At 40.5% G+C, this 23446-nt stretch overlaps 1 protein-coding gene across 3 annotated transcripts in view; it reads left to right on the forward strand.

The window, feature by feature from the left end:
* Positions 1-23446, forward strand: part of LOC124777950 (thioredoxin domain-containing protein 11) — a 161608-nt gene that overhangs the window by 129332 nt on the left and 8830 nt on the right. For 2 of the 3 annotated variants that reach the window (XM_047253506.1, XM_047253507.1), the window contains exons 7-9: positions 4809-5118; positions 19545-19818; positions 22257-22466. In XM_047253506.1, the coding sequence (XP_047109462.1) occupies positions 4809-5118; positions 19545-19818; positions 22257-22466 (794 nt within the window). The remainder of the gene's footprint in view (positions 1-4808; positions 5119-19544; positions 19819-22256; positions 22467-23446) is intronic. The other variant, XM_047253508.1, reaches the window with a different exon arrangement.

Genomic DNA, 23446 nt, shown 5'->3' on the forward strand with positions numbered 1-23446 from the left:
ACCCACCGTGGTTCAACAACAAAGTTAGGAAACTACTGCGAAAACAAAGAGAGCTTCACTCCAAGTTTAAACGCAGCCAAAACCTCTCAGACAAACAGAAGCTAAACGATGTCAAAGTTAGCGTAAGGAGGGCTATGCGTGAAGCGTTCATTGAATTCGAAAGTAAAATTCTATGTACCGACTTGACAGAAAATCCTAGGAAGTTCTGGTCTTACGTTAAATCAGTAAGTGGCTCGAAACAGCATATCCAGACACTACGGGATGATGATGGCATTGAAACAGAGGATGACACGCGTAAAGCTGAAATACTAAACACCTTTTTCCAAAGCTGTTTCACAGAGGAAGACCGCACTGCAGTTCCTTCTCTAAATCCTCGCACAAACGAAAAAATGGCTGACATCGAAATAAGTGTCCAAGGAATAGAAAAGCAACTGGAATCACTCAATAGAGGAAAGTCCACTGGACCTGATGGGATACCAATTCGATTCTACACAGAGTACGCAAAAGAACTTGCCCTCCTTCTAACAGCTGTGTACCGCAAGTCTCTAGAGGAACGGAGGGTTCCAAATGATTGGAAAAGAGCACAGGTAGTCCCAGTCTTCAAGAAGGGTCGTCGAGCAGATGCGCAAAACTATAGACCTATATCTCTGACGTTGATCTCTTGTAGAATTTTAGAACATGTTTTTTGCTTGCGTATCATGTCATTTCTGGAAACCCAGAATCTACTATGTAGGAATCAACATGGATTCCGGAAACAGCGATCGTGTGAGACCCAACTCGCTTTATTTGTTCATGAGACCCAGAAAATATTAGATACAGGCTCCCAGGTAGATGCTATTTTTCTTGACTTCCGGAAGGCGTTCGATATAGTTCCGCACTGTCGCCTGATAAACAAAGTAAGAGCCTACGGAATATCAGACCAGCTGTGTGGCTGGATTGAAGAGTTTTTAGCAAACAGAACACAGCATGTTGTTATCAATGGAGAGACGTCTACAGACGTTAAAGTGACCTCTGGCGTGCCACAGGGGAGTGTTATGGGACCATTGCTTTTCACAATATATATAAATGACCTAGTAGATAGTGTCAGAAGTTCCATGCGGCTTTTCGCGGATGATGCTGTAGTATACAGAGAAGTTGCAGCATTAGAAAATTGTAGCGAAATGCAGGAAGATCTGCAGCGGATAGGCACTTGGTGCAGGGAGTGGCAACTGACCCTTAACATAGACAAATGTAATGTATTGCGAATACATAGACAGAAGGATCCCTTATTGTATGATTATACGATAGCAGAACAAACACTGGTAGCAGTTACTTCTGTAAAATATCTGGGAGTATGCGTGCGGAACGATTTGAAGTGGAATGATCATATAAAATTAATTGTTGGTAAGGCGGGTACCAGGTTGAGATTCATTGGGAGAGTCCTTAGAAAATGCAGTCCATCAACAAAGGAGGTGGCTTACAAAACACTCGTTCGACCTATACTTGAGTATTGCTCATCAGTGTGGGATCCGTACCAGATCAGTCTGACAGAGGAGATAGAGAAGATCCAAAGAAGAGCGGCGCGTTTCGTCACACGGTTATTTGGTAACCGTGATAGCGTTACGGAGATGTTTAATAAACTCAAGTGGCAGACTCTGCAAGAGAGGCGCTCTGCATCGCGGTGTAGCTTGCTCGCCAGGTTTCGAGAGGGTGCGTTTCTGGATGAGGTATCGAATATATTGCTTCCCCCTACTTATACCTCCCAAGGAGATCACGAATGTAAAATTAGAGAGATTAGAGCGCGCACGGAGGCTTTCAGACAGTCGTTCTTCCCGCGAACCATACGCGACTGGAACAGGAAAGGGAGGTAATGACAGTGGCACGTAAAGTGCCCTCCGCCACACACCGTTGGGTGGCTTGCGGAGTATCAATGTAGATGTAGATGTAGATGTAGAATGTAGTTATAATATATGGACCCATTTGCAAAAGTTCCACAATTCCTTAGTTCTGAGCAAGTTTAATAATGTTGCAGAATGTCCATTGTTGCACATATTGCCACTCTAAATTGGTGGAGTATAAACGCATCGACTTTCACAAGGCTTCCACTATTAGTGTTCACAAAGTTCCCGTCTATATTACTTAAAAGTTGTAATCACATTTTCCATTACTAAGTAGTGAAATTGTTTGCAGAAAAAGTACATAAAGACCCTAACTTTGCCTAACGCTCTTATAACAAATATATAGCTTCATCTTACTCCTAGCCTGTGATATCTCCAGAGCATCAGCCAATAACAGAGCATTTTCAATCACGTGATCAGATCTTGATATTTATTGATTTTTAAGCTTTAATGTCATAAAAATAACAGATGTTTTGCAGGAACATTAACCATAAATGCTATTTAAATGTTATAATCAAGCAGAATAAAACAGCAATTGGAACCAATTTTTAACATAGGAAAATAGCCTATTGATACTGACTGATATATAATGTCATTAATATCAAGGAAGCATTAAAAAATGTGTGTTCAGTCCTTCTTAAAAAAAAGTTAAGTATTAATATTGACAACTAAATGTAATTTATTTCCCATGTACAAAGGATATAATAGGCATGTTTTTAGAGCAAGTTTTTCTCTTTGTGGCGTGTAAGGTATATTGGAACATACAGAATGAAAGTCTTTTTTGCCATTTGGTCAGATAAATGCCTCTTCAGCTTTTTTGTTGCCTTCTGCTGTGGTACACTAGTTGCTAAACTGTATCTGTTGATGAGGCCTACTCCTCTGTTTCCTCTGGTTGGCCGCCTACCATAATGTCAGATGTAACTAGTTGGAGACCAGTAGTAGGGAACTGTTATTTCCTTGACAGTTAACCATTTAGTACTGCTTAACATAAATGTTGACTGGAATACTCTCTTTCAAATTCTGGAGGTGGCAGGGGTGAAATACAGGGAGCGAAAGGCTATTTACAATTTGTACAGAAACCAGATGGCAGTTATAAGAGTCGAGAGGCATGAAAGGGAAGCAGTGGTTGGGAAGGAAGTGAGACAGGGTTGTAGCCTATCCCCGATTTTATTCAATCTGTATATTGAGCAAGCAGTAAAGGAAACAAAAGAAAAATTCAGAGTGGGTATCAAAATCCATGGAGAAGAAGTAAAAACTTTGAGGTTCGCCGATGACATTGTAATTCATTCAACTGCCCCTGCACAACATTCAAACATCTGTTCAGTGCAGTGCCGTGGTATGTCTATGGACTCAAATGGAATACTGTTTTTTATGTACATAGCCACTCCCCCAGCCAGCAAGGAAAGTCTTGAAAAACAGCCAGCTAATCTGTATCCTGGTTACTGTTATTGCAAATTCACATTCTGCACTAGTATTGTAATCAAAGCCAAGAAATCATAAATACAACTTTACTGTTTGATAACAGTATATATCTGTGTGTGCGTGTCCAACACTTACTACATAAATTGTAAAAATTTGAAGTAAAAAATACACAGCCAATGGCTGTCTGAATATTCACTAGAGTATTGTGTAAAAATGTGAAGCAAATTGGTCAAGAACTTTTCAAGGTTTTTTGTAATGATGTTTCCCTTTTCACATTTATGTTCATATTAGATATATTTTTAAAAATAGGTATATAAAAACACTCATATTTGAATGCAACATTGTATCAAAATTTGAAAACTTGAGAACTTTCAGAGATTTACAATTTTGAACAAATTGTCATTTTTATTGTTATTTATATAGGTCTAACTGCTCATGTGTTCAGAACCTGAAATCTCTGAATGTTCTTCACCTGTTCCTTTGAAATTTGGCCACAATGTTGCATTCGACTACACACGCAGTTTTATACACCTACAGAAGTTCCATGTGGTATATAAAACAAAAAACTGAGTTTGTACTGCAATATTGAAGAAATTTCATTTACATATATTTGTGAAAATACCTTTGAAATTATGGAACAGTGGTAGAAAGAAACATATGTAATGTACAAATGTATAAGTATGGTATCATGGGAAGTTTGTGTTCATTTGGTACAGCTGCTTTGCATGTCTACAACACGGTTTTGTAAGTGCCTCTATGGCAATGCCTCTTCTTAGCTCCATAGATGGCTACTGTTTTCATTGGAGCTATCTGCACTTCACAGTTGAAAGCAAGTGTCATGCCTCATTGTTTATGACATCATATCTCCTGAACTATAATAGGTAAATGGTTCTTACCCCATAATAATTGTTGTTGCCTGACAATAAGGGATTTGTGTACCAAGTTTGGTTGAAATTGGTCCAGTGGTTTAGGAGAAGACGTGGAACCCACATACATGCACAAGCGTGTGCGCGCGGACACTCACACACACACACACACACACACACACACACACACACCATATGACGCTTCAGCAGGTACATAAAAACATCAGCATATTTGAATGCAACATTTTGTCAGAATTTCAAAGGAATTGATGAACTTTTGGAAATTTAAGATTTTGGACAAAGGAACATGAGACTTTTGCTAATGGAGTATATGTATGGTGCTCCTGTAGGTATATAAAAAGTGCATATTATAATGCAATGTTGTGTCAAAATTTCAAAGCAATTGGTGAAAAACTTTTTTGGGATATATGATTTCAGCAAACGAACATTTACATTTTTATTTATATAGATGTACTGAAAATTCTGGGACATTATTTTAAACTACATTATTTTAAACTTGTTTATTTTTTGCTATTGTCAAAGAACAATAGCTATGTGCAAGAAAGTCCATAAATGTCAGTTACATATGAATTTACCTATTTTGGTGCATGTCCTGAAATTCCTATTTCATAACTTTTTACAGAGTCCAGGCAGAATCTGAAGAGATCAGTGGTTGAATGTGATTATTGGTTAAAAGTGAAGCACCATACAACTTCCTGCAACAGTGAAAAACCAATATGTGTTGTTGTGAAATCTCAGTGGCTCAATCATAGTTTGCCTTTACATATTTCTCACCATTCTGAAGCTGTGGACTACTGCACTAAAACCTGTTCAAATGAGCCGCTTACCCATAGCTCTGTTTTTGAATCATTTGCATATAATACCTGTGCCCATAGCGAAAGTGGTACTGGATGTAATGAAAATTATACTCCGAACAGTGCTCATGTAAGCAGGTACATATTTTATCCTTCAAGTAGTTATAAAACTTTTTTATGTCCATGTTTTTATTTGTTCAAGATGATTAATTGCACAATTTAAAAGAAACATTTGTAATTTGCATTGTGTATACTGGCAGAAGTGGAGTTTCAGTCGTGAACGTGGATAGTATTGTAGGGAAAATGTATCTGGCTTTGAAGAATGTCTGTAATTAAGTGGAGGGATATCTGTTTTATGAGGCTCCAGGGTACATTAAACATTTGTGAAATGCTGAGCCTTTACTAGTCAAGTGGGTCTCTGCTTGTATTAGGCAGTGTTGTCCAACTTTTCACAGCTTAACACTTTTCTGTGTAATGATAGGAGTAAAGGAGCATTGAGTCATTGACAGCTGCACAAAAAGAGAATGAAAGCTTTCCAAACTTCAGAAAGAAATCCTATAACAAGCTAGAGGACACACACACACACACACACACACACACACACACACACACACACACACACACACCATTCTGCACCTACATTGTGCCGGCTGGACACACAATGCAAGAACTGCAATTTGGCAGGCAGCTGGGGTGAGGGGTTGTGTCTTTGGGTTGGGGGGGAGGGCAAGGTAAGAAGCAGGAGGAAAGGCTCCTTCTCTGTTTTGTTCTGCTGTCCTAGTTCTTAGTTTCACTATTCATTTCTCTTCCCCCAATCTATTTCTCTATCTTTATTTCTCATTCTTTGGACTGAAGCTGGCACAGTGCTTACTATTGCTAGCTCTCTTCTCCTACTCTCTCTCTCTCTCTCTCTCTCTCTCTCTCTCTCTCTCTCTCTCTCTCTGACACCTCCTCCTGTTCCTCCTGTATTTTTGTCTACCCTCATCCTCTCTAAAGGAAGGCCACTCTCATCCAGAAGTCTGAGTGATTTGCCCTTCTTTCATAACCGTTCGCAACCTACATCTATGTCCACCTCCACACTCTGTAAACCACTGTATCAGTCATTAGGGATTTTTCCCATTCCATTCCATTCATATAGTGAGTGTGAGAAGAATGACTGTTTAAATGTCCCTGTACATGCTGTAATTAATCTAATCTTGTCCTAACAATCCCTTTGGAAGTGATACATAGAGGGTTGTGCTTTATACCGAGAGTTATCATTTAAAACCGGTTCTTGAAACTTTGTAGGTAGACCTTTGTGAGATAGTATACATTTATCTTCGAGACTCTGCCATTTTTGTTTCTTCAGCATCTCTGTGACATTCTCCCATAGGTCAAACAAACCTGTGAACATCTGTGCTGCCCTTCTCTGTCTATGTTCAGTATTCCCTATTAGTCTTATTCAGTACAGATCCTACATAGCTGAGCAGTCTTCTAGGATGTGTCTCACAGGTGACGTGTAAGCAATCTGCTTTGTAGACTGATTGTATTTCCCTAGTATTCTACCAAAAACTGAAGTCCGCCCCCTGCTTTACCAGCTACTGAGCCTATTTGACCATTCCACTTCACTGTTACATTTGTATATTTGAATGAGTTGACCAATTCCAATTATGATTCACTCTACTGCATTCATAGGATACTGTGGCATTTTTTGTGAAGTGCATGGCCGAGCGGTTCTAGGCGCTTCAGTCTGGAACCGCACAACCGCTACGGTCGCAGGTTCGAATCCTGCCTTGGGCATGGATGTGTGTGATGTCCTTAGGTTAGTTAGGTTTAATTAGTTCTAAGTTCTAGGGGACTGATGACCCATAGTGCTCAGAGCCATTTGAACCATTTGTGAAGTGCATAATTTCACATTTCTGAACACTTTGAAATCTTATCTAGATCTGACTGAATATTTATTCTTCTTTCAGACAGTGCTTCATTATAGATAACTACATCAATTGCAAAAAGTCGGAAGTTACTATTAATATTGTCTGCAAGGTCATTAATATAGAACAGGAACAGCAATGGTCCCAACACAGTTCCCTGGAACACATCCAAAAATAATTTTACATCTATCTTTGACTCTTCATCCATGATCTACATCTACATGGATACTCTGCAAATCACATTTAAATGCCTGGCAGAGGGTTCATCGAACCACCTTCACAATTCTCTGTTATTCCAATCTCGTATAGCACACGGAAAGAATGAACACCAATATCTTCCCGTACGAGCTCTGATTTCCCTTATTGTATCATGGTGATTGTTTCTCCCTATGCAGGTTGGTTTCAACAAAATATTTGGAGGAGAAAGTTGGTGATTGGAATTTCGTGGGAAGATTCTGTCGCAACAAGAAAAGCCTTTCTTTTAATGATGTCCAGCCCAAATCCTGGGCCGGCCAGAGTGGCCAAGCGGTTCTAGGTGCTACAGCCTGGAACTGCGCAACCGCTATGGTCGCAGGTTCAAATCCTGCCTCGGGCATGGATGTGTGTGATGTCCTTAGGTTAGTTAGGTGTAAGTAGTTCTAAGTTCTAGGGGACTGATGACCTCAGCAGTTAAGTCCCATAGTGCTCAGAGCTATTTGAACCATTTTGAACCCAAATCCTGTATCATTTCAGTGACATATTTTGGGATAATGCAAAACGTGCTGCCCTTCTTTGAACTTTATCGATGTACTCTGTCAGCCCTATCTGGTAAGGATCCCCCACCACGCAGCAGTATTCTAAAAGATAGCAGACAAGCATAGTGTTGGCAGTCTCCTTAGTAGATCTGTTACATTTTCTAAGTGTCCTTCCCCACAACATTTTCTATGTGTTCCTTCCAATTCAAGTTGTTCGTAATTGTAATTCCTAGGTATTTAGTTGAATTTACGGCCTTTAGATTTGACTGATTTATCATGAAACAAGTTTAATGGATCTGTTTTGCACTCATGCAGATGTCCTCACACTTTTCGTTTATTTAGGGTCAACTGCCAATTTTCGCACCATTCATATATCTTTTCTAAATCATTTTGCAGTTGGTTTTGATCTTCTGATGACATTACTAGCCGATAAACAACTGCATCATCTGCAAACAACATAAGGCGGATGCTCAGATTGTCTCCCAAATCTTCTATATAGATAAGGAACAGTAAAGGGCCTATAACACTACCTTGGGGAACACCAGAAATCATTTCTGTTTTACTCGGTGACTTTACGTCAATTACTATGAACTGTGACCTCTCTGTCAGGTAGTCACAAATTCAGTCACATAACAGAGACGATATTCCATAAGCACGCAATTTCACTATAAGCCACTTGTGTGGTACAGTGTCAAAAGTCTTCTGGAAATCTAGAAATAGGGAATCGATCTGAAATCCCTTCTCAATAGCACTCACCACTTCACGCAAATAAAGAGCTAGTTGTGTTTCACAAAAACGATGTTTTCTAAACCCATGTGGGCTGTGTCTCAATAGACCATTTTGTCTGACATAATTCATAATGTTCAAACACAATATATGTTCCAGAATCCTGCTGCATATCGACGTTAATGATATGGGCCTGTAATTGAGTGGATTACTCGTACTACATTTCTTGAGTATTGGTGTGACCTGTACAACTTTCCAGTCTTTGGGTACAGATCTCTCATCGAGCGAACTGTTGTTATGATTGTCAAGTATGGAGTTAATGCATCAGCATACTCTGAAAGGAACCTAATTGGTATACAGTCTGGACCAGAAGACTTGCTTTTATTAAGTGATTTAAGTTGCTTCACTACTCTGAGGATATTTACTTCTACGTTACTCATTATTGCAGCTGTTCTTGATTCAAATTCTGGAATATTTACTTCGCCTTCTTTTGTGAAGGCATTTCGGAAGGCTGTGTTTAGTAACTCTGCTTTGGCAGCACTGTCTTCGATAGTATCTCTATTGCTATCGCACAGAGAGGGCATTGATTGTTTCTTGCCACTAACATACTTCACATACAACTAGTATCTCTTTGGATTTTCTGCCAGGTTTCGAGACAAAGTTTTGTTGTGGGAACTGTTATAAGCATCTTGCATTGAAGTCTGTGGTAAATTTTGAGCTACTTTAAAAGATTGCCAATCGTGGGGATTTTGCGTCTGTTTAAGATAACTTGCTGCATCCTCCCTACCAGAAAATTATCAATCGCTACAGTCACAGGTTCGAATCCTGCCTCAGGCATGGATGTGTGTGATGTCCTTAGGTTGGTTAGGTTTAAGTAGTTGTAAGTTCAAGGGGACTGATGACCTCAGATGTTAAGTCCCATAGTGCTCAGAGCCATTTGAACCATTTTTTTGAACCTAGTCATAAATTTCACTTGATACCCCATATGACTAGACTTTTGATGGTAAATGTAGAAGCGGTACTGAGTCAAATGCTTTTCAGAACTTGAGAAGTACTGCATGTACCTGACTGCCACGATCCTAGGCTTTCAGTGTATCGTATGAGAAAAGTGCAAAGTGAGTCTCACAAGATTAATTTTCCTGGACTTCATGCTGATTGGCATGGAAGAGGTCATTGTGTTCAAGGTGTTTCATCATTCTTGAGGTAAGAATATGTTTTTAGATTCTACAACAGATCATTGTCAAGGATATTGGACAGTTGTTTTGTGGATCACTTCTGCTACCCTTCTTGTAGGCTTGTGCGACCTGCGCTTCCTTCCAACTACTGGGCACAGTGTTTTCATCATCATCATCATCATCATCATCATCATCTTGGACAGTTTCCAGTCACTGGCTGGGTCTGTCGGGAGCACAAGCCTCTCCATCGTGTTCTGTCTTTCCACCATTCCCCCTCTTCCACCTTCGTCCAGTTCTCTCCTCTTCTCTTCACACATTCCTTCACTCCCTTCACCCATCTATCTCTTGGTCTTCCTCTGGGCCTCTTCCCCTCCAGTTGCAGATCAAACATCCTCTTTGGAATTCTTCCCTCATCCATTCTCTTCATGTGTCCATACCACTGCAGTCTTGATTTTTCTATCCTGTCCTGTACTGGTTCCTCCTTTAGTCTTTCCCTCACATACACATTTCGCAATCTGTCTCGTCTTGTTACACTCAACCCGCTCCTCTGGAACTTCATTTCACTAGCCTGTATTCTACTTTTGTCGCTTTTGTGCATTACCCAAGTCTCACTTCCGTATGCCAATATGGGGACAAAGTAGGTTCGGTATATAATTCCCTTGGATTTCTGTGGCACCTCCTTGCTCCAAATAAGCCCCCTAATGCATTTGTAGAACTGCCCTGCTTTTCTGCACCTTTCATTTATTTCCATTGCGTTTCCCCCCTTACTTTCAATCATGCTTCCCAGGTACTTGAAGTTCTCTACCACTTGTAGTTTTTCCCGTCCACAAGTTATATCCACATTTGGCCTATTCTTCTTCCTTGTTGTGGCAATTATTTCACTTTTCTTTGCAGAGAAATGCATTCCATATTGTGCTGCCGTTGCCTCCCATACATCTAACTGCTCTTGCACCTCCTCCTCGCAATTTCCCCATAACATCAGGTCATCGGCAAAAAGCACTGCTTTCATTTTATGATCTCCAATTGCATCTGATACTTGCTGTAGGATTTCATCCATAACAATAATAAACAATAAAGGCGAAAGTGCACTTCCCTGTCGCAGCCCATTTTCCAGCTTGAACCATGCAGTACGTTCCCTCCCCACTTTCACACAACTCTCACTTCCCTCATACATTTTTCTGACTTTTCGTGTTATCTCTTCATCTATCCCTTTTGCGTTCAGCACATCCCAGAGCTTGTCCCTACAGATACTGTCATACGCCTTCTCAATATCTAAAAAGGCCATGATTAAGTCCTTCCCGTACTCATAGTGCCTTTCCTGCAGTTGCCTTACCGCAAATATGAGGTCCGTTGTTGATCTTCCCGGTCTGAAACCATACTGCTCCTCTCGCAGTCTACTTTCAATACTGCTTCTTATTCTCTTCTCCAGGATCTTTTCATAGATTTTTCCAGTGTTTTATTTGAGGGAATTTTATCGATAGTGAATGCTGGTGAACTCTGTGACTGTTCCTGTATAGGATGTAGAAAAATTTCCTCTACATTATTGTGACTGGTAGTGGAGGGATCAGTGATAGATTATAGTTGAAAGAGGGGCTAAATCGCCCAAAAATTCAGTATGGAATCTGATAGGGATTCCACTGGGCCCTGGAGCTCTGTTCAGTTTCAACAGTTTCAGATATTTCTCAATGCCATGGGCTCTGATATCAGTATCACTCATCTTTTTCAGTGTTAAGAGCATTAAATGAGGGCAGTTCTCTGGGTGTTTGTATGTAAAAGACCATCTTAAAACAGAGTTAAGCATTTCTGCTTTTGTTTTGCTACCCTTAATTTCAGATCCTGTCTCATCCTTCAGGGATTAGACAGTAACTCTGGTGCCACTAACAGTGTTACAATTACTAGAATTTCATTGGGTTTTTGAAAGATAATTTGAAAAAAATCTGCTACAGTAGCATTGTAGGCTTCATGCATTTCTCTCTTGACAGTGAAATGTGTTTCATTTAGTATCTCTCTATCTATAGCCCTAAGTTTTGTCTTACACCTATTATGCAGTAATCTCTGTGTCTTTAGAAGTTTCTTTGCAGTGACTATATACTCTAGAGCGTCTCCCCTGTCATAAACTGTTCTACTGGGCACATATACAGTGAGGTGACAGAAGTAATGGTATAGCGATATAGACATATACAGGTGCTCGTAGCATCGAGTACACAGACATAAAAGGGCAGCACGTTGGCAAAGCTGCCATTTGTACTCAGGTGATTCGTTTGAAAATGTTTCTGACGTGATTATGGTTGCACAGCGGGAATTAACAGACTTAAAAAATGGAATGGTAGTTGTAGCTAGATGCGTGTGACATTCCATTTCAGAAATCATTAAGAAATTAAACATTCTGACAACCACAGTGTCAAGGATGTGCCGAGAATACCAAATTTCAGGCATTACCCCTCACCATGGGCAACACAGCGTTGACAACCTTCACTTACTGACTGAAAACAGCACCGTTTTAGTAGAGTTGTCAGTGCTAACAGACAAGCAACACTGCATGAAATAACTGCAAAAATCAATTTGCAGTGTACAACAAATGCATCTGTTAGAACAGTGCTGTGACATTTGGTGTAGATGTGCTGTGGCAGCAGACGACCGATGCAAGTGCTTCTGCTAACAGCATGGCATCGCTTGCAGTGCTACTTCTTTGGCTTGGGACCATTTCAGTTGGATCCTAAACGGATGGAAAAACCAATTTTAGTCAGACCCTTAATGGATGGAAACACCAATTTCTCTTGCTAAGTGCTGATGGTAAGGTTTGACTGTGGCTCACACACCATGAAGCTGTGGAGCCAAGTGGTCAATAAGGCACTGTGCAAGCTGGTGTTGGCTCCGTAATGATGTGGGTCCAACTGAACCTATCACTGACTGGAAACGGTTATGTTCAGGTACTTGTAGATCATTTGCAGCCATTCATGGATGTCTTGTTCCCAAACAATGACATACTTTTCATGGATCACAATGTGCCATGTCACCAGTCCACAATTGTTTGTGATTGGTTTAAAGAACATTCTGGACAGTATGAGCAAATGATTTGGCAACCCAAATCACCTGATGTGAATCTCCATCAGCCATTTATGGAACATAATCGAGAGATCATTTCATGCACAAAATCCTACACAGCGACATTTTCGCAATAAGGGATGGATGTAGCGGAAGCATTGCTCACTGTTTCTCCAGAGGAGTTCCAACAACTTGTGAGATCTGGGACATGTTGGGTTGCTGCACTCTGCTGGGCAAAAGGAGATTCAACATTGTATTAGGTGGCATCCCATGACTTTTCTCACCTTAGTGTATATCCAGTGCGTGGGCAACTACTTGTTTACATTTGAGCCGTAGTTCCTCTGCATACACATGTCCAGAGCTAAAAGTTTCAAGTTTCTCTTTGAGATATGACACTACTGCATCCTTTACTGAACATACAAACCTTTCTGCTTGTTTTACCACATAATGAAGGGATGAAGGGATTAAGTCACAGACATGCACGTTCTCAAGGAGCACTAGAAATATTTTCAGCTCTCTCACACACACACACACACACACACACACACACACACACACACACGGCCACAGTCTCTTGGGCTGAGACCTGACTTGATTATTCCATCTCAACTCATCTTAGTTGCCTTTTGCACATTGGTAATCGATGTTCCTGCAACTGCCCCATGGTTACTGATATGAGGTTGGATATGGACGTCTTTATATCCTGTACATTTCTGTCATGAGTAGGGTTCCAAGCTATCTGTTCTAGGAAGTTTTAAGATAAGGCATTTTGTAATGTTCCACAGGGTATCTTGTCACACCCACTGCATACAAAACTGTAATTACCCCAATTGATTGTTAGATGATTAAAGTATCCATCAATGATTACAGTATGATAGGGGAACATACGTACAAGCGAACTTGGGTTTTCTCTAAAGTTTTTGCTTATGTTAGGAGGTAAGTCTGGTGGATGATAGAAGGATCTAATTACCATTTTATGCCCATCACTCATTTTGAGACTTGCCCAAACAATCTCACATGCAGCTTCAATTTCTATCTTGGTAGATTTCAGTTTCTCATCTACAGTGACGAATACACCAGCTCCGTTTCCTATAAGCTAGTCCTTTCAATATACACTTAAACATTCTGCAAAAAATCTCACAGCTATCAGTTTCAGGTTTTAACCTGTGTTCTGTATCTAGTATTACGCAAGCTTCTTTCACTTTGTTGTGAATGTGTCAGCAGTTCACCACTAGGATTTTAGTAGTCTTTCTTGTGGGAGGCATATCTTCGGATCTCACATCGCTACTTTAAGGTCTCCTATAGCTGTCATTATTTGAATTGCATGGAGAGTTGCCCACTGTAAAAAGCCTGTGTGTGCATCCCACGTGTAGTCAGCCTCTGATGTGTGATGCACACCTGATGCATTTAGGGAAACCTTGCAGCTTTCACCCATATGTCACAAGTCTAGGAATTCACAGTCTTACTTGTCACCTTTGCAGTCTCTGGTTCAAACATTCAACATGACTCTGAACCAGAGGCCCACAAGCTGTTCGGGGGACAATGCTGCAGACTGTGGACTTCGTTGAAACTTAATGAGCAAGGCTGATATCCTCAGTCTCCTCCTGCCAATGTTCCAAGTACAATCCTGGAGCCCGTACAACAGTCATCATTTGCCCCAACATGCAACCATAATCTGCAGTCACTTGCACTCTGTTATGGTGTAGCCTCTTCATCACCTTAAATGAGATTCCCAGGCATACACATTGGTGCACATAGTATTCCTTCCCATTTCTTGCTTCCATTTCCCTAAGAAGTAACATTTTTTCCTGTATTTTTTGACTGCCAATGATTGGTAGACCCCCATCCCCCCCTCTCTCCCTCCCTTTGCATTTGTATCCCATTGATATGGCACACAGCATCTTTCCCAACAAGTGAAGTGAGTCCCATGACTCATTTTTTGTTTCAGTGGGAGATTACACCTCAAATTTGTTGGATAGGGGGGTGGTTGTAACATTCTGAGTCCATTCTGATCTCCATTTTCCCAGTACGGATGCCTATAGACCTACCATTGACATGCCATTCACAGTCAAGTGGACAACTAGTGATTTATTCTGTATTTTCCACAGAAGAGACAGTATCCATAGGAGAGGATAGTACTTGAGGTATGTTTGGTATCTCTAGTACATGACTCTCAGTAACCCTCCCAACAAACCTATTTGTAGCAGCTTCCAGTCAGTAGTCAGGGTGGTTTCTAGCTGCTTACAAACAACAACTAGCTCATCCTGTGGCCAATAACAGCATAGACAGTGAGGCTGCATTGTGAATGGTGCAATGCTTTACAGAGCAGTAAACAAGTAACTTTAAATAATGCTTGCAGATTCTCTTTTGATTTACAGGTGTGATACGCTATAAGTTTTACCTATCAATAACCTTTTAGAACTAAAGTGATTTATAGTTAGATGTCTCTTACAACAATACTAAAACTTGGTACAAAAATTATTATTTCTTTAAAATACTTTTCAGGTTATGGTCACTATCAGATTTGACAATAGTGGTACTTTAAGATTAATGCAGACAATATACACACCTGCTAAAAGAGAATGAATGTGACATGATATGTTAGTTATTCACAGTAACTGTAAAACAGAAACACTGATTTACTGTGCGCAACACTGGTAACTTACAAAGATTCTTGAAAATATACATTTTTAAGCATCCAAAAACAACATTCATAACTAACTTCTCAAAAATATATATTTGTTTATTTTGATGTACTCTGAATTTGAACGAAGATACTACTGCTAAAACTGTATAAAGCACAATTGCTGATTTCGGCTGATACTCTAGAACAAAATACTTTTCAGGGGATACAGTGTACAGGTACTAGTAGTAGTAGTAGTAGTAGTAGTAGTAGTAGCAGCAGCAGCAGCAGCAGCAGCAGCAGCAGCAGTAGTAGTATTCATCTGCAGATCTCTTTTACAAGGATACTGGACATACCTTGGTATTAAAATTTAAGAACAACAAAAATAACACAATTCACATACTCTGATCAGCCAGAACATTAAGACCACTGATCTACTATTGGTGTAAACCCATCCAGGCAAAAACAGCATCACCTGGTGAGGAATGACTGGTAGTCAGACACACACATGGTTCGTGTAGTATCTGTGAGTGTGCTGTCCCGTATGTAGAATGAGGAACACCCTCATTACAGATGTCTGACATCATAGGGTGGGCAGTCTGGTGCAACAGGACAGGCAGCAAACTGTGGCAGAGCTAACATCAGACTTCAATGCTGGGCAGAGTACAAGCGTGTCTGAAGACACAGTGCGTCGAACTCTCCTAACAGTATGCCTTCAGAGTGCCAGTGTTAATAATCACAACATTGGCAACTACGACTGAAATAGTCATGTGTCCATTGGCACTGGGTGTTGGCACAGTGGCAGTGTGTTGCTTGGTCAGATGAATCCCAATACCTTCAGCACCATGCCAGTGGTGGGCACTAACTTGTATTCCAGGGGGACAGCTCCTTGAAACCTGTACTACAAGATGGAGACAAGCGGGAGGCAGCTCCATTATGCTCTGGGGAACATTCATGTGGACATCCACGGGTACATTGGAGTTTGTGCAAGGCACCATGATGGCCAAGGAGTATAGTACACTGGTTTGCAGACCAGATACACCCCTTCATGATGATCATGTTTCCTGACGAAAGTGGCTTTTTTCAACAAGATAATGCGCCATGTTGCAAGGCCAGGAATGTGATTGAGTAGTTCGAGGAATGCAGTGACGAGCTCTAATCGATGTGCTGCCCCCCCCCCCCCCCCCAACTTGCCTGATCTGAACTCAATCAAACATGCTTGGGATGTGATTAAACGTGGTGTCAGAGATCATCACCCCCATCACCAGAAGTTACGGGAGTTAGGTGGCTAGTGTGTACAGAAGTGGTGCCAGTTCCCTCCAGCGATCTACCAAGGCCTCATTGCTTCCATGCCATGGTGCGTCACTGCTTTTATCTGTGCCAAAAGTGGTCATACCAGTTTTTAGGTAAGTGGTCATAATGTTCTGGCTGACCAGTGTATAAATACTTCCAGGTCTAGGTTGACAAAGATGGGACAGGTAGTCAGTCACGGCTGCATAGTAGGAACCATTTGCCTGTAGTAACCACTGAAAACCTAAATCAGAGTGGCCAGCTGAAGATTGGAGCCTCACCATCCCCAGTAAAAGACTAGTCTGTTTAAAACAGTGGTGTTCTTATATACAATACTGTTTTACAAACAAGCTACATAATGATGAGAGAGGCTGGTGCTACACTGTTCATTCATTTCTCACTCCCAGTCATTGCATTTTCACACACAACCCCCGCCTTCCGCTGCCCCTCCTCCCCAGACATGCACTCACACACACACACACACACACACACACACACACACACACACACACACACAGAGAGAGAGAGAGAGAGAGAGAGAGAGAGAGAGAGAGAGAGAGAGAGTGTGCTGTTGTCGGTGCCATGGTGACAGTGTATGTTTTCCATTTTTGTGAACCATTTGCTAACCTGAGAATCTGTTTCAGCAGCCCACTATAATGAGTGAAATGTTGAGCTCAGAAAGAGGATAAGTTGTTAGTATTACTCATTGAATAGCTTTGGGAGTTAAGTTTTTTCAGGAAAATAAAAATACTGCAAAAGTGTCATGTGTAATGATTTGTCTCTATTATTTATATGTATTACATATTTTATCAAATCCCAACACTCTGTTATCTAAGTAATCCTCAGTGTTAGAACATGCTGCTTAAAAGCTACTTTTTAACTGTCTTTTTTAAGTAAGTTGGTTTTAGTAATCTCTGTGATCTCCATAGGCAATTTATTGTACAGTCTTATTCCCCAGTAAAAAATATTGTTCAGAATTTCATGTTTATTCCTTCTTCGTGAATATCAGTTTAGTCTTGCTCTTGTTCCGTGGTCATGAACAGTCCTGTTTGTGCAGTAATTATTAATATTATTTTTTATGTGTACATATGATTGGTAAATGTACTTCCGTGATGTATTTAAACTTCACAGTGTTTTGAAGGGATCTTTACAATGGGCTCAGCTGCTGTTTTTGGTTGTTATTGTAATGGTCCTTTTCTGTACCTTCGAAACAGTGTTCATATTTTGGGTGTTTGCTCTCTGGGACAGAAATCTATAACTGAATACTGAGTGAACATATGAATAGTTTGTAACTAAAAGACACAGCGTGTTACACACTGATAACGGGGTTCTTAAAGGCATAACTTACTGATGACATTCCATTTGCAAGTACACTCCTGGAAATTGAAATAAGAACACCGTGAATTCATTGTCCCAGGAAGGGGAAACTTTATTGACACATTCCTGGGGTCAGATACATCACATGATCACACTGACAGAACCACAGGCACATAGACACAGGCAACAGAGCATGCACAATGTCGGCACTAGTACAGTGTATATCCACCTTTCGCAGCAATGCAGGCTGCTATTCTCCCATGGAGACGATCGTAGAGATGCTGGATGTAGTCCTGTGGAACGGCTTGCCATGCCATTTCCACCTGGCGCCTCAGTTGGACCAGCGTTCGTGCTGGACGTGCAGACCGCGTGAGACGACGCTTCATCCAGTCCCAAACATGCTCAATGGGGGACAGATCCGGAGATCTTGCTGGCCAGGGTAGTTGACTTACACCTTCTAGAGCACGTTGGGTGGCACGGGATACATGCGGACGTGCATTGTCCTGTTGGAACAGCAAGTTCCCTTGCCGGTCTAGGAATGGTAGAACGATGGATTCGATGACGGTTTGGATGTACTGTGCACAATTCAGTGTCCCCTCGACGATCACCAGTGGTGTACGGCCAGTGTAGGAGATCGCTCCCCACACCATGATGCCGGGTGTTGGCCCCGTGTGCCTCGGTCGTATGCAGTCCTGATTGTGGCGCTCACCTGCACGGCGCCAAACACGCATACGACCATCATTGGCACCAAGGCAGAAGCGACTCTCATCGCTGAAGACGACACGTCTCCATTCGTCCCTCCATTCACGCCTGTCGCGACACCACTGGAGGCGGGCTGCACGATGTTGGGGCGTGAGCGGAAGACGGCCTAATGGTGTGCGGGACCGTAGCCCAGCTTCATGGAGACGGTTGCGAATGGTCCTCGCCGATACCCCAGGAGCAACAGTGTCCCTAATTTGCTGGGAAGTGGCGGTGCGGTCCCCTACGGCACTGCGTAGGATCCTACGGTCTTGGCGTGCATCCGTGCGTTGCTGCGGTCCGGTCCCAGGTCGACGGGCACGTGCACCTTGCGCCAACCACTGGTGACACCATCGATGTACTGTGGAGACCTCACGCCCCACGTGTTGAGCAATTCGGCGGTACGTCCACCCGGCCTCCCGCATGCCCACTATACGCCCTCGCTCAAAGTCCGTCAACTGCACATACAGTTCACGTCCACGCTGTCGCGGCATGCTACCAGTGTTAAAGACTGCGATGGAGCTCCGTATGCCACGGCAAACTGGCTGACACTGACGGCGGCGGTGCACAAATGCTGCGCAGCTAGCGCCATTCGACGGCCAACACCGCGGTTCCTGGTGTGTCCGCTGTGCCGTGCGTGTGATCATTGCTTGTACAGCCCTCTCGCAGTGTCCGGAGCAAGTATGGTGGGTCTGACACACCGGTGTCAATGTGTTCTTTTTTCCATTTCCAGGAGTGTATTTTTGTGTGTTCACTGCAGCAGAATATTGTTTCTGGAAATGTTGTAAGATTTATTCAAACTTGTTTATGTCCTGTTTATTGCATGATGTATCCACTTACTGTGATTTTGTAAAATATGCATGCATTTTAAATTAACATTAAAGAAATAAATGAATTAATAATTCACTCGATGTTGTGTTATGCCTGATACTATGATTCATATACTTTTATAACTTTTGAAATTTGTCTCAGGAATGCCAAGTTTAATAATGTAATAATCTGTCAGACCAGGCAGTGACATCCACTCTGCCACAGAGTTGTACGGTTTCTGGATGTGGGAGCAATGCCGCCTCCAGCGCTGGGCGAGGAAGTTGCATCAACCAGTTTTTCCACCTAAAAGTCCTCTGCCAATCAGTGGAGACTCTCACATTGGGCTGGCATGCCGTACCAACCTCAGTCTTTCCCTAATTGCAATGGACAGCCTGCAGTACCGTCACTTTGCCGAAGGACTTGGTGTGGGCTCCAGTGTTGAGACAGCTGTTGTGATCTTTAATGCAGCTGTGAGTTTCACTTTACCATTGTTGTTATCTTTTCTTTATGGTTTTATAAAAAATCACTCAGCAATAAAACAACAATATGAAAAGTATAGATTTCTACTCACCACATAGAGGAGGCATTGACTTGCAGAGGAGCACAGTGAAAACGACTGTCAGACATTTAAGGTTTCTGACAAAAAAGTCCTTCTCCAAAAATAGAAAATACACAGACATTCATGCAGATTTTCAATGTTGGAAGGACTGTCTTGTCTGAAAGCTAGTGTATGTGTACACTGTGAAAAAGAATGCAAATTTGTAAGCTGAGTTACCATGTTCAAATTCTTGTTTATGTGTTTCTGTACAGCTACGTACCTCTGCTATAAAGCAGAATTGTTAGCAATTAATTTAAAAAAATGTATTCATAACATTAGTCATTTATGCAAATAAAAACATTTATTGATAATTTGTGGGAAAAAATTATGAATGGAAGATAAATTTCAAATCTAAAAACATTTATTGCACTCAAGTTTTTGTCATTTATAAAACAAATGTACCTTTCTTTTACTTTTAGTTTTCAGTACAGTATTCAGTAAACTGACTTCATTTCAGGATAACAAACTGAGATTTCGAAATCATGTTCCTCCTCTGCAAAATAATGGTGAAGCCATTAATTCTGCTGCAGTATGTGGCAAGTAACTCGTTGTGGTTCTGTGTCAGTGTCATCTCCAAAATTCAATTTAATCATGTGACGTTCTTACCCAACTTCTTTGACATTTTTTTTTACTATTGTACATCTTAACGCTCTCTTTAATCATCCCTTAATCTTGGACAGCAATACAGGTGAACATTTTATTATTAACTCATGGTAAGATAGCACTCCCATAACTTCATGTTTCCCTTTGGTATAGAAGGCAAAATAAACTAAAAATCAGCTCCCAACACTTCCTCAATAGGAAATTGCCAATGTGCTGAAATATTCAAGAAGTCTGTTCTTCAGTTTTTCATTTTTTTTAAGTAGACCATCAAGTATGGTTTTAAAAGTTTGTAGTATATCTTTTTCTCCTTTCAGTATAATCAAAGCATCATTAATAAGGCCAGAATAAGTTATAAACTACTGTATGCAGTTAAACTTGGTCTCTCTCATGAAATTTTTCAATTCCAAAGCTGTATGTAACAGCACAGTCTTGTCTCCAGTTGGCCAAACTATTCCGTCTCATAACACCATCCTTAATCTGAGATTGTCCTCATTTATTTTAGATGACTTTGGATATTTCAGAAACCATTATATTTTTGTACAGCTTTGTAGTGCACTTTGGTTAATTCTGTGTATTTTCCGATTACATGAAGATTTAGGACACAGTTTTACCTGTAGTGCAAAAATTAAGTGTATGAGCAGTGCACAGTGATGATAATGGGATATTACATTCAGTGATAACTGGCAGCTCTGTTTCCTTTTCTGATGAAGGCTATGGCTGAAAGCTAATGTGTAAGTGTCTTTCAATTGAACTTGTCTGCAGCCTAACATGTCATCTTTGTGGTAATTATCAGTCTGTATTTTCCTTGCGTTGTTGATATTCTTGGTGTTTGCTTAACTGTGTGCAGTGCTTCTGTATTTTGGAAATGGCAAGGAGAGGATGAAGTACTGCAAATGCGGAGTTATTTAAATTGTGCCATGTTAGTAGTGTAACTGCTAAGGTCATTTTTTATTAAGCATTTTTAGTTACGCTGTAAAGTAAGTGAATTTGTCCACAATCTGGAAATTTTGGTTCTTTGCTAGACATGATTGTGTTGGAGGTGATGTGCCCCCACCTTCTTCCAATCTGTAAGTGTACTTATACAGACTACTCCAGTATGAAACATTACTAAATTATTTATCAAACACAAACCCTGCCGAACCATAGGAACACACACTATTTATATGAGCTCATTGAGAAGGAAACAAAGAAAATGCGTTGGTACTCTATATTATTCATTAAGTAGGCTACAAATAATAAATAACAAATAATTATTTGTATTCACAGAGATGAATAATCTGTACTTCTGCAAATTTATCCACAAATATTATTTTTAACTTTCTATTTATTTGAACAGTGAAACTTATTCTAATAATGTCTCTCTTTGCTATATAGTGGATAGTTATCTTTACTCATATCCCTGTCTGTGTCACTTATCTGATTATTTTATTATATGATCAATAGCTTTAACATCAATTAGATTCAATGGTTTCTATTTACCAATATAAAAACTTATTGATAAAATAAAGGTTTGCCTTCTGTCCCAAATAGTGTTTATCTACCTTTTCGTTTCTGTGTTTTGAATTCAAATTTTATTATTTGTTACCGATTAATGCCCACTGTGTGTTTCAAGTAACTCGTATACTTCGAAACCATTCAAGAAATGTTACTGCAGTTAGAAAAAGTAATTAGTTGTTTTTCTGAAATGTGCGCACTTTTTAATTTCAGGTAGAAAGTGCATATGTATTGGAAGGAAAACCTAGCAAAGGAATGATAGTTGATTTTGTGTTGAATTATACTCAGGGTAGCTTGAAAAGGTCTCTGCGATCCAGCCCTGAATTTCACTGTGATCATGATAATTCTGGTCACGGACAAAAAATATGTATTCCAGAGCTAACTTCACTCACATTCCATCATTTTGTGATGGATCCTCAGGAGGTAATAATAGTACTATTTTTTTAATATTTAGAACTTCAAAATGGTGAAGCTATAATGATTTTGCATGAAACATTTTCATTACAAGTTGTCATAACCAGTTAATCCCTGGTTCTAAAGTTTTTTGCCTATGAGTTGATTCATTCATATCCTAGTATAAAGACATAGCCATATAAACAATAGAATGAATAAAGTCAACTATTCACTGTATATTTGAACTATAATGCTCAGTCTGTTGTTTATGTACCTATTCACTGCTTAATTTCAATTATAAGGTAACTGCCTTATTCTATAGATTTCACCCAAGATTTTCTGTTGTTATATCATAAAAAGCCTCAGCATAGATCATGAAATTGTATGACTTAAATTCCACAAGACACAGATCGACAACTAGGTACACATGCTCAGGATGACAGCTTGTGACATATGTGCATCTACAATTGGATTTCAAGCTCCTGATCTCTGAGATAAGTGCCATTTATGTCCCTGGTGGATCCATTGATAAAGGATAAAATTGTTTGGTAGACCACAGAATTGTGGCAGTGTTGCAGAAATATATTCACAAGGCGTATTTGTGGCTCTGTGTTAATGTGTTGGAGAATACCTCCTGGAGGTCCTGCAATAAGAGACAAAATGTGTAGCCATAAGATGCGTTGTACATAATCCTGCTCTGTTATATGTTTTATTGTATTTACTAAAGGTGTGTAACGTACCACAGCCACTTGGGTGAACAAACTGGTGTGTTGTGTTATAGAAAATGTGGGACTGATGTAAAATGGGGATATTTGATGGTTCCAAAGTGTGTGTCCCCATGTGTCAAGTGAATTACAGTGGTGTAGGTAGACATTGAAGCATGTCAAATTATCACCAGCCCCTCCCTTGTATGACAAACAATGAGATAGCTAAATGTTCTTGAAATCATTGTCCAATCTGGCATCCCTCTCTGCCGGTTGTATGGTGAAATTATCAAGATTTCTGTTGTT

The sequence above is a fragment of the Schistocerca piceifrons genome, chromosome 2, assembly GCF_021461385.2.
Source record: "Schistocerca piceifrons isolate TAMUIC-IGC-003096 chromosome 2, iqSchPice1.1, whole genome shotgun sequence".
Lineage (NCBI taxonomy): Eukaryota > Metazoa > Arthropoda > Insecta > Orthoptera > Acrididae > Schistocerca > Schistocerca piceifrons.